Source organism: Haemaphysalis longicornis, unplaced genomic scaffold, assembly GCF_048455015.1.
Source record: "Haemaphysalis longicornis isolate Haplotype H1 unplaced genomic scaffold, Haemaphysalis longicornis Haplotype H1 scaffold_14, whole genome shotgun sequence".
Taxonomy (NCBI): Eukaryota; Metazoa; Arthropoda; class Arachnida; order Ixodida; family Ixodidae; genus Haemaphysalis; species Haemaphysalis longicornis.
In genome coordinates, this window is record NW_027526245.1 from 20,416,414 (window position 1) to 20,433,315 (window position 16,902).

The following is a 16,902-nucleotide window of genomic DNA, read 5'->3' on the forward strand; positions in this document are numbered from 1 at the left end:
AATGCGTTAAAGATATAAGGCGCGTCACTAACACTGATATCACCGTCGCGTCCGTGGCTTGGTCGGTAGAGCGTCGCGCTGCGGCCGCAAAGTCCTCGGATCGAAACCTGGCGCCGGATGCTGTTTCTTTTTTAAATATAGAGGAGCACTGCGGACGCCGCCGCCGCCGGCGGTGGATGGTTTGGGGTCGCTTATAAAGTGCATTCGCACTTAAAAACCATCATATAGCTGGCTTCGCGACAACGGGCCGACGAGTAGTTTCGAGTAGACGAAATTGAGAGCGCGAACCCCACCGCGCGCTCTCACACAGCGGCGCGCGGCGGCGCGGTGGGGTCACGTGGTGCAGTGACGCCCTGGGCCGACTTTGATTGTACTTTTTATGCATAGGCTTCAGGTTTCTCCGGTAGCGCCGTCTCCTACCTTTTTTCTTCCTCCGAAGCGGGGAGAGGGTTTGCCCCAGTGTTGTGTGCCGGGGGGGGGGGGGACACGCCAGATGGCGGCAGACAGTCTGAAGGTGGTTTCGGTTTCGTTTGTAGGATTCGGGTGCCCTTCGTAGCGATGGGCAGCACAGTTCCACTAGATAGCTTCCACGTTCTGCTAGGAAAGCACGTGGAGTAGGGCAACGTGGTGCCATCAACGTTGAAGTAGTGCGCCTCGATTCACGCGCTTCTCCGTCGTACGGCAGCGTTGGCATCGAGACACCCGGCCTGGAGCAGTGGAACGTGGTAAATTTGAAATGATTTGAGCAAACCTTTGGCGTCTTTACCTTGGGAGGAGCGCGACGCAAAAGGAACAACATGAGAGGTGAGCGGGAAAGCGAAGGAAGGCATTTACTTGGCAAAATTTAATAAAGTTCGCCATTTGCAACGAAAGCAGCAGATACGTGGCCAATTTTTTCAGCTGTGCATTCGCCGTCCCTATTGCCTGCCCGTTGTGTCACCTCCGTGATCATCGAACAGAGCAGCACACCACGGCCTCTGCGTCTACGCGGCTCACCACTTCTTCGCCTTTCGCTGCCGGGCAGTCAGCTGCTCGCTCATACTCCTCAACGAGCTGGAGTGATTGGGCGGCTGTTGCACCCTTGCAGTTCCACCGCTGCCACGCACTGGGGGCCCCACTTCAGACACCAGGCCTTTCGCGAGCAGACCCACATTTGCGTCTCCCACTGCCACTACTTCCTTGGTAGCCCCGGCCGGTATGCGAAGCCAGGGCATTTTGTGCTGCTTCGGCTGCACAACTGTACGGCTGATTGGGGTATTCTTGTGAAATGATTTTAGAGAGATGTCTTTGTAGATAGATGGCGCCATCTAACGGCACGTTCGAACTTCCACATATATGTAGGTGTTATTCATCATCATCACCAGCCTATCTACGCCCACTGCAGGGCAAAGGCCTCTCCCATTATTCTCCAATTACCTCGGTCCTGTGCCAACTGTGACCAATTTATCCCGCAAACTTCCTGATCCCACCTGCCCATCTAACTTTCTGCCGCCCCCTGCAACGCTTGCCTTCTCTAGGGATCCACTCTGTTACCCTTAATGACCAGCGGTTATCTTGCCTTCGCATTACATGCCCTGCCCACGTCCATTTCTTTTTCTTAATTTCTACTAATATGTCTTTAACACCAGTTTGCTCCCTGACCCACTCCGCTCTCTTCTTGTCCCTAGGTGTTATTATACCCTATTTAAAAGAGTGTGGGCCGGCTGGGTCTATGCCGGCTAGTGTCGTGGTCCCGAGGTTCCGCTTCTGGTTAGCGATCTGGTTAGGAACCAGATTCAAGCCGCGCGCGTGCCGATTTCTTTATGTTTTTAATCGTATATCTTTCTGCCCAGCCGTGCAAGGGCTGTAGCCAAGACCCAAGGGTACCTGGACTGAGGCGAACCCACCCCACCGCGTGACGGCTCAACGACCACCGTTTGCTCTGATAGACGTTCATTCTCTCTCTCTCCCTCTCCCCTGTTTTACTTGAAACACGGTGCTTTTTTTTCACAGGTGATACATATATACGCCATGTTTTAGGGCGTTTTTGTTCGGCTTAGGTAATTTCCATCTTATGATTCGTACTTTTCAGTGGTTTGTCACCTCTTATTTCTGTTTTGGCTACTTTGTCTGAATATTTTTGGACGTTATAGGCTCGTTTGAATATGATATGCAAGTGTTTTTTATACAGTGTTTAAACGCAATCGGACAGTCTATGACTCGCATAAACTTGTCTATGGTCCCGCAGTAGCCGCTTCTTTCTTTTTAGGGCGCAGCCTTTTGTGGCCCGTCTCTGAGCTGAGCCGCGTCGCCGTCGTCGTTACCGAGTGAACGATGGTAAGACCGACGAGGGAAAGAAAAAGCGAAAAATGAATGAAAGCAAAGAAGGAGAGTGGCGTGAAATTAGGAGAGGAGGGCGGTTCGCCGTGGGGGCGCGAGCCCGCGCTCTCCGAAAATGGGCGGGGGGAGGGGAGGGGGCAGTCTGCTGTGCCCGCACAATGCACTCGATGGCGCAACGCTTGGGGAAAACGTGAAGGGGGCGTGCGTGGGACGATTATGAGCGTTCGCTTCTTAATTTAAGACGCAGTTCGCGGTCCCTTCCTGAGACGCACTTTGCGCCGCCGACGCAGAGGCTCATCATCGCTGCCGTCGAGAGAACCCACGAGTGATTGCTGCTTCAGCTCACTGCTGCAGCGCCCAAACGTCGCCTTAGGGAGTATCGTAATCGCCAGCAATTTTTTTGTTTGTTTTTGTTGTTGTTGGGCTTACCTGAAACACACTTCTTCTCATCGTGCGGCGTCGTATCTCTTTGTGGTGCATTTGGGCATTATAAAAAAAATTCCGGTGATTTTGTTCCTTTTAGGCGAGTTCCAGCTCTTGTTTTGTGATTTGTTTTGTACTTTTCAGCGGCTTGGTCCCTTTTATGTGGGTGTCGGTTACTTCTCTTGAATATATTTGTACGTTAGTGTGATTATATCCGTGGTTAGGTCGGCTTTGGTTCAGAATATTTTTAACTTGAATGGCCCCTGTTTGGCCGTTTTCCGGTGTCCCGTAGAGCAAAGGCAAAGGCAACTGCGTCTACGGTAAGCGTCTGTGAATTATTGTACTTTTTAATTGGGGTTGTTTTCTTGTTTTTAGGTGGGTTTCGCATGTTAATGTATCGCTTAGGATGCTTCCCACCTACTATAGGTAGGTTTCGGCTGTAAAACGTGCCCCACGCAGACGCTGCTGGATATGGTTGTGAACACGGGGGGGCCCCTTTGTGGATGCGCCAAGCTTCGTGTGCGCTCCCGCGCCGTCTACTGGTTCGCTTGGAACACTCCTCCCATTCTTTTGAGCAACTTCTAAAAGCTGTTCGGGTTCAGCAGCTCATATTGCACAATGCACAGGAAATGAAAATGTGTTCGGATTTACGCATGTTCAGGGAGCGAGCCACGCGCGATTAGATGGGGTTTACGTTTCTTGCGATCTAGCTTCTACATTGCACAAAATATTGCGTTGGCGCCGTCTCTCTCAGTGATTACTGTTTCATTTCTTTTCCCATGGGAGAAAAGATAGATTGATTGTAGGGTTTAACGCGCCGACCAAGCGCCGGCGATGAGGCGCACCGTAGTTCAGGGCTCCGAATTAATTTTGATCCCTTGGGGATCAAAAGGGGGAGATAACGTGCGCCAAAATCTCGTACACACGGGCGTTTTTGCTTTTCACCCTTATCAGAGAAGTTGCCACCGGGGAGAAAAGATAGAAGGGCATAATAAGTTTACATAGGAGTTGTGTAAGTTAAACGCAAAGCTGTTGGAGGGCCAGAGTTTCAGAGAATCCGTAAAAGAAGCTTTTTGCAAACACACAGAAGCAGAAACTATAAATTGGGCGGGAAATTGGGAGTTGTTTAAGCCCACTGTAAGCTTAACGCCATAGAGAAAAGGAATGTACTCAGAGGGAAAGAGAACCAAATATTAGAGGGAGATGCTCAGGATAGAATGCGAAGCCCCTGACACTTTCCGGGATGACAAAAGGACAATAGAGGACAAGCTAGAAGCAATAGATAAAAGCTTCCTGAAATCCAGGAATTCGTTACATCTAGGTTTAACTGCTCTGCTAGAAACTCGGTTTTTACAGGTGCGAGTTGTAGACCTAGCTGAGCCAGAGTGAGCTCCAGGCTATTAGCCGCGGCCTGTAGCTCAACAACCTGGTCAAGGCGCATAGCTGCTTAACCGAGAGTTACCCGATATACCCGTGCTCCCCAAAAAAGGAAGCAAGAAAACCAGCCATCTCCACCAACGTGAAACCTGGGGAAGGGCAAAGCATGCGGTGTAAAAGTGTATTCTTAGCGCCCTGCCGTTTTTTCCCAAGGAGATGAAACCGTTGGGGGTAGAGGTATACAGCTTTGTTGTACAAGTGTGGTGTCTTTGGAGCACGAAGCGTTTTAGCGCGAGGCATTGGAAAGCGAGTGTTTTGTTTGGCGCTCTTTGCCCCAGCTGGCCTTGCGCCAAAAAAACTCTAACCATCATCATCATGGAAAACGAGTGTCCCGGCTGTTGGGTTCTTTGAGTACTCGTTTTTGCCCATGGAGAGGAAACTTCCTCGCGCGAGGCGTTGTAAAACGAGTGTCCCGGTGTATTCTTTTCGTACGCGCTACGTTCTAGCGCGAGGCGTTAGAAAATAAGTGTACCAGTGTTTTAGTACCGTGTCTACGTGCAACGACGACGACGACAGGAGGCGCCCACAGCCCGAGGGCCTCCGCCTTGCCGTGGCCGGAATCGAACCTGCGTCCCTCGTGTTATGAATTGGGGAAATTGGTAATTGTAGTAACTGTGTGGGTTTTTTCCATGGGGAGTGAGCGGCATCTCCATTAGTGTTTGAAAACGTGTCTTGGTGACGCACACCAGTGCGTTATCTCGCAGTCACTCTGCAGATAGCCGCGAGTGCTGGGAATCCGAGCTTTGTCTTCGCTCACACGCGCAACAGTTTGCAGCCTTTTTCTTGTAGCAAATGAAAGCCTTTCATTGTTCGCGAGTTCAAGTTCAGAAAATACATCGAGTGTTTGCGGTGTTCATTTCGTCTCCAGTTTGGGACGTTCCAGTAGAACTAATCTTTTCCGGTGAGTTTAGGAGGGTGGGGTTGGGCTGTGCCACGTTTATATGTCAGCTTCTCAACCGTTCTTTCTATTCGCGGAATACGAATGACCCTTTTCTGCGAACCGTTTTACAAGTGCACTGCCAAAGGCGTTGCCAACATTTATGGTCTCGTCTGCTAATGAAGGCTGTAGTAAAAGTGAAATCTAAGGTTTGCCGAAAGCTCGTCTGGTCGGGTAAAAGGTTCATAGTAAAAAACTTGTGGTCACCTACCGCAAGTTTTTAAAAGCGTAAAAAAGAGACGTTTCGCTTCCGTACGGAAGACGAAGCGCCGCTTTTTTACGCTTTAACGGAAGCCGAAACGTCTCTTCTTACGCTTTTAATAAACCTTTGGTCCGTGACCGCAAGTTTTTAATTATAAAAGCTGTAGTAGCCCTAAAGGCTATATGAAGGAGGTTGTAGACTCTCAGGTTTTTAGCAGTACAGTTTTTATTGGAGTACCTAGACACTGTGTCATGGAAGACACCTACTAGAGACTTCAAGGATGCATTTGTTTCATGTTCCACATTACCGATCAGCGTATAGATCTGTTCTTGGCCTGGACGTGTTTTCTCGTGTTAAAAAGCTGGCCGTCCCAGCATCTGTGAAAACCTTTTTCTTTAAGCTGCACACCGGTGCACTTCCCGTTAAGGCGTGGATGCAGGAGAAAGGCTTGTTTGTCGCTGGTCCTACAACTTGCACTTTGTGAGACAAACCAGAAACTGTTGCGCACATTTTCGCGGAGTGCTGGGACGCCATCTTTTTCTGAGATGCGTTACAAGGGTCCTTAAAAATAGACCTGCCCGTTTCACCCCAAGGCATACGATTTCTTTGCGTACCTCGTCACAACAGGGGGCCATATGACCTCCTCATGGCTATAGGCTTGCATGCCATTTTCACGTCGAGGATGGCGGTGCGCCACGCTGACCCTCACGCCCTCACTGTGAGCAAATACTTTGCACAAAGTATTAGTTTGCTCTATGAAGTGCACAATTTGGAATGGCTACCTGTAATAGAACTGTGTGCGTTTGATATTTCTTTTACGTTTTTCCGTCGCTCCGAAGTTCGGCCGACGGTTTCTAATCTATCCGCGACGTGTTCTGCGTGCGAAAAAGAGCCAATAACACACTGGATGAAGCTGACACTAACGCGTCAGACTTGAAGACAGCGAAGCTTTACGCTACCTTTACGACTATCACAAAGGTTAAGTCCACGAGTGCAGCCAATTTGCTCCTTCTTCGCATCCGCAACGACCTTTGCTCCATTATTGTTGCTGTAAGTGTGAGCTCCTGTCATTTTTTTGTGGAAGTGGTAATCATTGGGCATCCCTTGGAGGGTCGCAAGCTACGGCGTGTCTTTCTCGTTCCGAGCAAGTGTTGCCACAATTGTGCGAAGGCTGCAGTCTCTCCCGCCCCGACGAAGTGTTGCCACGATTACGGAGAATGCTGGAGTTTTCTTTTTTTCTTTTTGGCCAATCTTGGCCAATCTCACTAAATGGGTATGCTTGTCTTGAAAAGCGTGCGCCAGAGCCGCCGGGTGGTGGCCGCGAGGCAAGCACACACGAGGGCTCGGCATTTTTATGATGATTTTGATGGCGCAAGGCCGACTGAGGGCAAAGAGCGCCAAAGGATGGTTACTTAATTTGAGTGAAATGAATGTGAAAGTCAACCATTTCAGTAAAAATCAACAAAGCAAAATCAAGGTAATGAAGATGATTGGTGTACAGCCTAGGCATTTCCTCTGTTTTATTTTTTTCAACTGCGGGAAGTCGCCGCATTCTCGACCAATCTCCCTCAGTGGGTATGCTTGGCCCGACAAACGTACGCAGGGGACGCTGGGCGGTCGTCGCGAGGCACGCGCGAACGAGCGGCAGGCATTTTCTTGGTTTTGTTAACTGCCGGGCGGTCGCCGCCAGGCCCGCGCTCCCGTGAGCGTGCTCGGCAATTTATTCCTTTTTTTAGCTGCGAACTAGAAAAATTACGATTTTCTAAACAGCTTCGCTGTTAAAAAAATTGGCTGTGGCTTAACTCAGTTATCGCTGGGTGTGCGTAGCGAGGAATAGGGTTAATGTTATTGTTTAGCTTAGACGCTTCTCGAGGCGTGCGGATCGTTCTTCCTCCGTCTCCTCAGCTCGCCGACTCCTCTTGGTTTCGTTCCGACGACGCAGCCTGGCTTCTTCCAGTCTCTCCGACTCACTTTCCATATCAGATGACGAATCCCACCGAGCCGCCCCTCCTATACATACGATGCAACGCGGTTGCAACGCGATTTCACCTGCTCCTCCTCCGACGCCATGCCAGATGGCGCGGCGAGCGGCGCTTCCATCTGCTGCGGTTGCTAGGCAACCGCTCAGCTCGCGATGCGGCCACCGGCCACAGCGAAGCGGCGATAATACGGCCATTGTATCTCTCGCTACGAAAGCTTCAGTGGTTTACGGGTAGCATCGCGCGTTTAGAATCGAACGGCCTGGGTTCTAGGAGCCACAACGCTAAATTTTGCCCCCAAGATTCATGATTATTCTTAGGGTAAAATGGAGTCTTAGCCATATTCTACGCGTTCTTCTAGTGAATAATGATGGTTTGGCATATTTTAGTCCGGCTTAGGAGCGGCTCGCAGCATATCAACATGTTTAATAAGCTTTGTGCATGCCACTGGAAGTGCGGGGTTTGCACCTATCTAGAGCCAAAATACAGCGACTGATCCTGCTGCGTGTTCTTCCGCTCCATTGGAATGACACACACCGGTAGAGAGAGATCGGCCCAGCCGAGCCGCTAAAGTTCCTTTCTAGCTTTCTAGCTCTACCAGCCAACGGTTCTTTCGTAGCGTGCGGGACACCAAACTCACAACGCGTCGGAGGCGGAGGCGGGGGATGGAAGGGTGAGGACGGTTTCACTCCCGGAGCACACTAGAGATGGTGCTGCGAATTTACCCAGCGTCCCCCGCGTGGTAGTGCTGCTCGCCGACGGCGGCGGCGGCAGTACGGCTTTGTCGTCTGCTTTAGCGACGGTTGTTCTGGACCTGTTTTGGTGCAGCTTTGCGTCCATAGTGCGGTGCCTTCGTACGGTTTGATTAACTTGTTCGACAGCACGTCCAGGGTAGCCCGCACCCGCGGAATTAAGTGGTGGTACGGCAAACATAAGAAATGATTGGTTTTCAGGGCGGGAAAACAAAATGTACAAACCGCATGCAGACATCTGGCCGCTAGAGAAACGCTACCTGTTGCGCACTGCTTGCCACGAATGGGGCTCCGTTTTCTAAATTGGTGAGTATCAATTTGGTTGTGTTTTAAGAGGTATTACAAAAGGCGAAAGTAGCAACTGGTTTTGATAAATAACGATGATAAACGTTCCCTCAGATTTCTCGCAATTATCAAACTTACTAAACTAACTAGTTTAAATCGGTATAAAGGTGAATCACTAAGCTCACATGTCGAATTGTTTCGGTGCCTGCGCTTGTGTCGCGCGGTGAAGTAGCCCAAGCTAGCACATCATGCAGGGTGGCTAGGTTCCGCTGCATCACCCTTCGAAAGACGCTCTCCTCCGTTTTCTTTCTACCTACTCACGGCCGGGCTACAGCGGCGGAGTCCGCCGCTCTAGCCAGTCTGCTGCTTCGGGACGCCGCCCCCGCGAATTCCAGGTAACGGCTGGCAGAGTATGTAGTTCCACTCTTTGTAGAGCCACGTGTGTGAATTCAAGTGACGTCGCATGGGCAATTTTTGTGGGTGTCGTTTACAGCTTTGCTTTCCAACCACCTTTATAGCGTGGATCGGAGCCAAATTATTTGCTTCCTCCGCTCAGCTGTTACCTCTCATTTTAGCGTGTCGCACGCGGGATGAGCCGCACCAAGCTGTGACCAATGTCTCCGAAGTGGGTATGCGTCAAATGCGTGCCCCTGCCACGAGACATTCAGTCAAAATTCCCCGAGCGCACGTCGGAGCCCTTGATTCTGCCGGCCAATTCGAGAGGCTCAGTTCTCGGATCCAATGCTGGTGAGCACTGCCGCCGTAAGCGACGGCGCTAAGCGCATTCGCGTGCGCTTTTAGTGCTGCGGCCGAGTCCTGGGTGCTCTGTGCCCGAAGAAATGTAATAACGCCGCTTCACGGTGTCGCCGTTCGGTAATCTATTCAACTGTAGCGGCAGCAGGACATGGCCTAAAGGTGGCGTAGGTATTTGCCTACCCACTTAAACTACATCCGTGATTTCCTGGCGCTAACTTATCTGATCGTAGAAGTCACGTGACTGTCGGCGACGCTAAGCACTCTTTATTTCTTTTATTGAAGTCGGTTTTCGGATGGTCGGATCGTCGTTTTTGCCGCACTAAAATCAGGCCTATGAGTTTTATTCTGAGGGAATATGAGTGCTCATTGTAGCTACATAAACCTGTGTTAGGGAGTTTCGATTTTGGTATGCTGTATGGCGGCTTTAAAATATAGTAATTTAATAGATTAATGTCCCATTTCGTTGGTAATTCGATGATTAATCGGTAAGAACGCATCTATCTTTTTTTCGGGGTGCATGCCACGCATCGTGACGGACTAGAAACAGTCAAGTTTCACAGCGAAACGATTTATGTTTAAGCTAGGCTCCCGAGCAGTTTTGGCCTACTATCTCAAAACTTCAGGTTCCGCATTTGATGCAAAATAGTTTGGTTCCGCTTACATGTCACTTATAACTGATCTACACACAATACGGGCTGTTCAAAAGCAAGCTTTATGGTTTTCTTGAGATTGGGCACTGGGAGGCACGCGAAGACCACCTGTGCAAATAAGCTATGTTGCCAGGGGAACACAAAATGAGAGGATGACTATCGCTATCAGCAGCCCAATGAACTAAAATTGAATAATAACTTTTTTTAGTGCAGTAAGTGGGTGCGTGTGTACTGCAAAGGTACGGGCAGTCGATCGTTCTTCTACACAGTATCAGTAGGAAGAATTCTTCTCGCGTGTCTGTGCCCCGAGATATTTGACTCCGAATTTCGGTTCTCGTTTGCATGATCACCATGCGAACGACAATCAAAATTTACAGTTGGATGTCTCGGAGCACAGACACGCGAGAAGAATTCTTCCAATTCATACTGCGTAGAAGCACGACTGCTCGTATCTTTGCAGTACAAACATACCCACTTAGTGCACTCAAATAAAGTTAGTTTGGCTGCTGGCCGCGATAATTATCATTTACCTTTGTGTCCCCCTCGCTACATAACTTTTTTGCACAGGTGGTCTTCACGTAAGTCGGGGACTTAATTTTGCAGACCACGGGAGCGCGTGGCAAAAGCCACCGATGCGCGCTCTGGAGGCCCGGCGCCTGTTGTCGAGACCGGCGCGGCGCGCATGCGCGTCCTGTTTTACTCGCAGGCCGGCCAATTTTCTCGCTTCCTGCTGCGTTGCTGCAATGGTCACTCAAGCCCCGCATAGCGACGCCTTTGTAGCATTCCTTTCTTCCCGATGGTACCTTTGGTGCCTAACGTGACGATTGCGAGGGCTTTGGCGCGAGTGTTCGATCCTCGCGTCCTGATAAACACTTGCGCGTAATGTTTTATTTGTTTGTTTTGTGCTTTATCGTTGATATACGATGAGGCTAGCGGCTTGCGAACGGCGTCCCCGAATGAAGCGCGTACGAAGCACAGTCTCACGGTACCGCGCTACCGACGACAAAATGCCAGCTATATGAATAGCCAACCTTTATTCACCTTGTTATTTTGTAATTTGACCACTGAACATATATTTCAGCTCGCTCTCCGCTGCCCATAATGTAGGCGATTTGAAAGTTTGATAAAAGAAATTATTTAGGTGTTTTTGCTGCCTACATTACTGAATAAAATTGAGATAAATGCGTACCCATATAAATTTTCTGTTTGTTCTGCGCGTCTGCATTATTCAAAACGGCCTCTCGGGTTCCAATCGAAGAACGCCATAACATTATTCGCTACTTTTCGCCGTAATATTATTCTCTACTTAGGGTCTTTCGAATGTTTTTGTCACTAATGAACGGGTGTTCAACCACTGAAAAACAATCAGCTTGTCCTCCTGTTTCGTTGGTGACCTTGTACTTCCGCTCCGCTGGGCATCTGCAAGGTGGTCCTTTTCTGATGGCAGCAAAAAGCGAAAATGCTCAAGTGTATTCGGGATTTCGGCGTATGTTACACATCCTCAGGTAATCAAAATTAATCCGGAGTTTTCAACTACGGCGCGCCTAATCACCTGTGCACCGGCGCGTTAAAACCTCATAATCAATCAATGCAAGCCGACCTTGAAGAATTTCTCCGGCTTTGGAGCAATTCATCCCCGTAGGCATGAATTCCTCGGCTAACGGCATCTCTTGGCCTATTTGTGAGCCGGCAAATGTCCCTTTGAAAAACGGCTTCTCAAAAGTAGCGAATAATTTTACGGCATTCACTGGGGACCCGAGGTGCCATTTTTACGAATGCGACGGGCAGAGCGAACAGGCAATTTATGTTAATACGTATTTCTATCATTTTTAAGTAATGAAGGAGGCAGCAAAAACACAAATAATTTCTTTTATCAACCTTTCAAATCGCCTACTTTATGGGCAGCGGAGAGCGAGCTGAAATATATGTTCAGTGGCCAAATTACAAAATAAACAAGGTGAATAAAGGTTCGCTATTCATATAGCTGGAATTTGGTCGTCGGTAGCGCGGCACCGTGAGACTGTGCTTCGTATGCGCTTCATTCAGAGACGCCGTTCGCAAGCCGCTAGTCTCACCGTATATGAACGATAAAGCACAAAACAAACAAATAAAATATTACGCGCAAGGCTAAGGCGTTGCGCTGCTGAGCACGAGGTTGCGGGTTCGATTCCCGGCCGCGGCGGCCGCTTTTCTGATGGAGGCGAAAAGCAAAAACGCCCGTGTGTACGAGATTTCAGCGCACGTTAAAGATCCCCAGGTGGTCAAAATTAATCCGGAGCCCTCCACTACGGCGCGCCTCATCGCCTGCGTTGCGTCGGCGCGTTAAATCCCACAATCAATCAAATCAATTACGCGCAAGTGTTTATCAGGACGCGAGGAGCACTTGCGCCAAAGCCCTCGCAATCGTCACGTTAAGCCCCAAATGTGCCGCCGGGAAGAAAGGAGTGCTACAAAGGCGTCGCTATGCGGGGCTTGAGTGACCATTGCAGCACCACAGCAGGAAGCGAGAAAATTGGCGGGCCTGCGAGTAAAGCATAACGCGCATGCGCGCCGCGCCGGTCTCGACAACAGGCGCCGGGCCTCCAGAGCACGCATCGGTGGCTTTTGCCACGCGCTCGCGTGGTCTGCAAAATTAAGTCCCCGACTGTACCTCCCAGTGCCTAAATTTAAGAAAAGCATAAAGCTAACTTTTAAGCACCTGGTTGATATCCAAGAACCGTACTTATGTCTCATTGCTGCGATATGCATTTTGTGCAGATTAGTTAACAATAGGCACCATTTATCATCTGTAGAACCAAAATCAAAGCGTGTACGTTTATGCGCGTGCTTTTTTAAATTACAGTCATTTAGAGTTCCCATTTTGTGCTTTGCTGCTATAACAGTTTCTTACTAAGTAATGTAGAGTATGGCGATCAAAAGGTGAAACAAAATCTTTTTTTGAGAGTTTCCCGCCGGAATTGTCCGATCTTGATGCCGAACATAATGGAATATTCGAGACCAGAATATATCAAACCCTGATAAACAAAGATTCCGGGAGAAGGTGAACTGCGCCAGCCGAATTCGCTCTAATGTATTGTGCTAATTACTACTGTTGTGGGTAACAAAGTTTCGATTCGCAATATGTACCAGTGGTAACTTAAAATTGAGTACCAACCTCATTTGATCGTAACGTTTTCAGGGTTTCTGTTCACAAAAATTAAACGCCGCTTCAAGTTATATATTCTTAGGAATTACAGTAATACCTCGTTAACTCGTAGCCGCAAAATCCGCTAATTTCTAGACACATCGAGTTTCGAGTTAAGCGAAATGCCGAAAAAGTGTAGCCAAGGGCTACACTGCGCAGGGCTCCACTGCACAGAGCAGCTTTTATTTCCCGTGATCACTCGCATAGAAGTGGCACCAACCATGGGCGAAGTTCGTTGACGCACAGTTTCCTGGCACGTTAGGTAGCAAACCGCCACGGCGACGGGCATTTCGAATTTGCCGCTCATGGCCGCGCTCGGCGCCTAGTGGGAGCTAGGAGTTCGCATGGAGACCTCATCAGCTGCCTGTAGGGGACATTGCCTTGTGTCCTCTCTACCAACATTTCGATATACCCGTGGTCCCCAGAAAAAACGAAGCAAGGAAGCTGGGCCATCTCCACTGACGCGAAACCTCGGGAGGGGGGACGCATGAACTGTATGAGTGTATTCTTGGTGCCTTGACGTTTTTTGCCACGGATATGAAACCGTTTGGGTTGAGGTATACAGCTTTACTTTAACAGTCTCTTGTCTTTGAAGCACGAAGCGTTCTAGCACGACGGGTTGAAAAACGAGTGTCCCAGTGTCTTAGTACCGTGAATACTTGAGACATTGGGGCTCGAGCTGTTGTCATTTCGTACATAGCGCCTATGGTAGGTAAATGCGCAGCGAAAAAAACGATCAACTTAACCAATATTTGTAGGAATTCTAGTTCGAGTTAACAAAGGCTTTCTGGAAATGACAGCGGCGTCGGTGCTGTGCTGCTTCGTCAAACTGGCGTCAAACATGCAGTGTTGTGCCTATACAGCGTGTAACGCATGCGTGTGGCATTTTTGTACATTTATCACGCTAATCATTTGCCTGTTTTTGTTTTCAGCGGTCACTTCAGTAAAGATCCCGGATTGCACATGGATCGTGACCGGTTGTTCACCTACGCCACAAAAAGTGCAGCTACCATGGCCCTCGACCTTGCCGAGCTACAAGATTCCAAGAGCTGCTTTTCCGAGTCCCAGGTGACCTCGCCGCAACTCTGCACGGTCACAGAAAAGCGACCGTGCCGCATTTTTGAGCGTCTTCACGTGTGGAACGAATTCCTCTGCCACCTCCGGTTGGAGCTGAGGGAACAGTCTCCCCGGGAGCTGTGGCTCGTTGCCTTGGACTACCTGGGCTGGGATGCTCACACTGAGCAGCAAAGACACCAGGCTGCCAACCTTGTCTACTGGCTCCTCAAAAACCATCGCTGCGTCGTCGGCTTGCAACTCAAGTCCTGGTTTGACTTCCGGGAATACGAACACCTGCTCGTTGGCGCACTTTGCTCTTCGTCGGGACTCAAAAGCATGAAACTTCGTTCCTCGCATTTCGAATCTCGTCTACTGCTTCGAGAAATCGCGCCGGCAATCCCCTACTTAACGGCCCTAGAGGAACTGGAGTGCGGGGTGATGGAACAGCTGCATGGCATCATTGGCCCGCTGTGCTCGCTCGTGGCGAGCTCGTCTTCTCTCAGGTCGCTCTGTTTGCGTGACTGCAAGTTCAACGCACTTGACTCAAAGCTCTTCAGTGATGCGTTGTCAACAAGCAGTGTCAATGCGCTCTTCATAAATTCCAGCTGCCTCATGCCCGCCACGGGAGACTACAACGTGGGCTTTGCATACTACCTGGAAAACAGCAGTACCTTGACCACCCTCGTAGTTGTGTCCTCGGCATACGGACGGTTCCGAGAACTCAAATCGGTCGTTGGCGCTTTGGGAAACAATCGAACACTCTTGAACGTTTGTTTAGAGTCGTTCATTGTTGATTACGAAGCCGCAAAGTCGATCGAAAAATTTCTGGTCAATAACTCGGTCATTCGGAGCTTCAGCGTAAAGCATTGCCAGTGGTACGAGGAAGGCTACGGCCTCTGGGGAGCCCGGTACGACACGGACGACTTTGGGGTGCTTTCAGAGCGCATACGGCCCTGGCTGTCTATACTCCGAAACAACCGTTCGCTTGAGGAGCTGAGACTGGAGCTGTCCGCCTTTTCTCCTGCCGAGTGCTTGGAATTTTTCAAAGAGTTGGGCGAGAGCCCCAACCTGAAGAAAGTCACTATAGAAGATCTCTACCTGTATTTTTCCCGAAGAGGCCGCCGTGTGTGCAACGACGCCTCGGGAGAAGAAAGAGAGGCTTCTTGCAGTGACAGGCCGGACGTCGTGCTGCTAGGTTGCAAGCAACTCTGCAAGATTCGGGTTTCGTTCCACAACGCGAGCGATATGCTGTGGTTTACTCTGGCCCTAAAAGCACTCCCCTTATGCCAGCACGTCACAATTGTGGAAATCGATTTCAATCACAGGAGTATAGACGAACGAGTAGCTTCTGTTGCGGCGGAATACATCGAAAAAACCAAAGTTTTGAAATGTCTCACGCTTAGTTTCGTCATGCCAATGGGCGCGTCGAGATATAGCGGTTCAGAGTGCAGGATGTCGCTCCTAACTGGACTCTCTCGCAATGCCAGTGTTACAAGGTTCACGTTGAAAACGCTGGTTCTCGGCAAAGAGGAATCCCTTTTGCTAGCGAATACGGTGAGATCCAGCAGAACGATATGCAATCTTCGCGTAGTCGCAACGACCGAAAGTATTGACGCATTCATAAATCATTTGTCGCCGGAGTTTACCGAAAATTTCACCCTCGTTTCTATTGAATTCGATGTCGGCATGGCGGCATTGACGCATCAGTGCTTTGCTGTTAAAGAAGTCGTTCGACGCAATGCAAGTCTCGTAACGCACGCCGCGCACTTCATCACGGGAAACAGCAGCAGGCGTTGCGTAAATGCCCTGGAACTGGTCGCGGACAGCCCTGCCCTGATAGACAAGGTTTGCGATCTGGCGCGCGTACCCGAAGAGGAAGCCGTCCTGAAAGTGCGAGACGGCCTGCGGAAGCTTCAGGGACTCGACGACTTCATGCGGGCCACGAGAGTAGTGAGCAGGAGAGTGTCCTGCGAAAGGCTCAGCCAGGGGGACCTGCGGCTGGACGACCTGGACGACTACTCTTGGTTCCACGTGAGGAGCTTCCTGAGAGCGGATTACGTCCTACCCAGCGTACGCCCTGGGGAGAAGTGTCGAAATGTCGGAATGTTTTGATGCACGTGAAACGCCACTATGTTATGTTATCCTGCAGATCTGAATGAACTGAGCATCGCGAACAAATCTTAAATAGCCATTGTCAAGGAATTTAAATATGTAACCAACTCACTTCGAAAGCTTTCAGATAGATAAATGGAGGAAATTGAAGTGTTCGTGCTGAAATTTCGTGACTTAGTATGCTCTTCCAGCTTGCTTGTTTCGTCGGTGAAACTTGTTCAAGAGTTATAGAAATCGATGTTATTTGAAGGGAAACATCCATTTTTTCAATCGTGCGTTCTAAAGGCTTTTGAGTCATGGCAACTGTATTGAGTCAAACGACCTTTCATTCCCAAGTAATGCTTTCCTGAAGTGGCAGATAACACAATTATAGTTTTTCTCTACAAAGGTATTTTTGTTTGTTATTGGATTATTAGACGTTCAGATTCAGATTATTATGGTTTCTGATGTTGCTTCATAGTTCAAAGCACATGTCCTGCCACAGGCAATTGCAAGTTCAGCGTCCTCCGTGGCTGTGGAAGGCACCATGTGCATTCGTGTGCCTTAGTGGTGCCAGGGCACCTACCGGTAAAATAGGTACAAGCGACTCCCCAGCCTGGCGCTCGGCCCTTGTATGGGACTACAATGGTTGGGAAGTTGCCCCACTTGTACGGAAAATTTTGCAGCTGACCTCCACGGCCGCAAAAATGCAACTTTCTTTTTGGCGAACTGTAACGCAGACTGCAGTCTTCTCAGTCACGGCGCGTGATCAGCAAACGCACGGCTTAGCGCGCTACTCTGGCGTTATCTCGCAGCGCGTCGCCGCCGCCG

At 49.6% G+C, this 16,902-nt stretch overlaps 1 protein-coding gene across 1 annotated transcript; it reads left to right on the forward strand.

The window, feature by feature from the left end:
- The first annotated feature begins 15,445 nt into the window (after positions 1 to 15,445).
- On the forward strand, positions 15,446 to 16,193 carry LOC144164994 (uncharacterized). Its single transcript, XM_077695176.1, has one exon. It carries the CDS (start codon positions 15,667 to 15,669, stop codon positions 16,090 to 16,092), a length of 426 nt encoding a protein of 141 aa, XP_077551302.1. The 5' UTR covers positions 15,446 to 15,666; the 3' UTR covers positions 16,093 to 16,193.
- The last annotated feature ends 709 nt before the right edge of the window (positions 16,194 to 16,902 follow it).

Coding starts and splice junctions, on each gene's coding strand:
- LOC144164994 (XM_077695176.1), top strand. CDS start 15,667: ATGGCGGCATTGACGCATCAGTGCTTTGCTGTTAAAGAAGTCGTTCGA.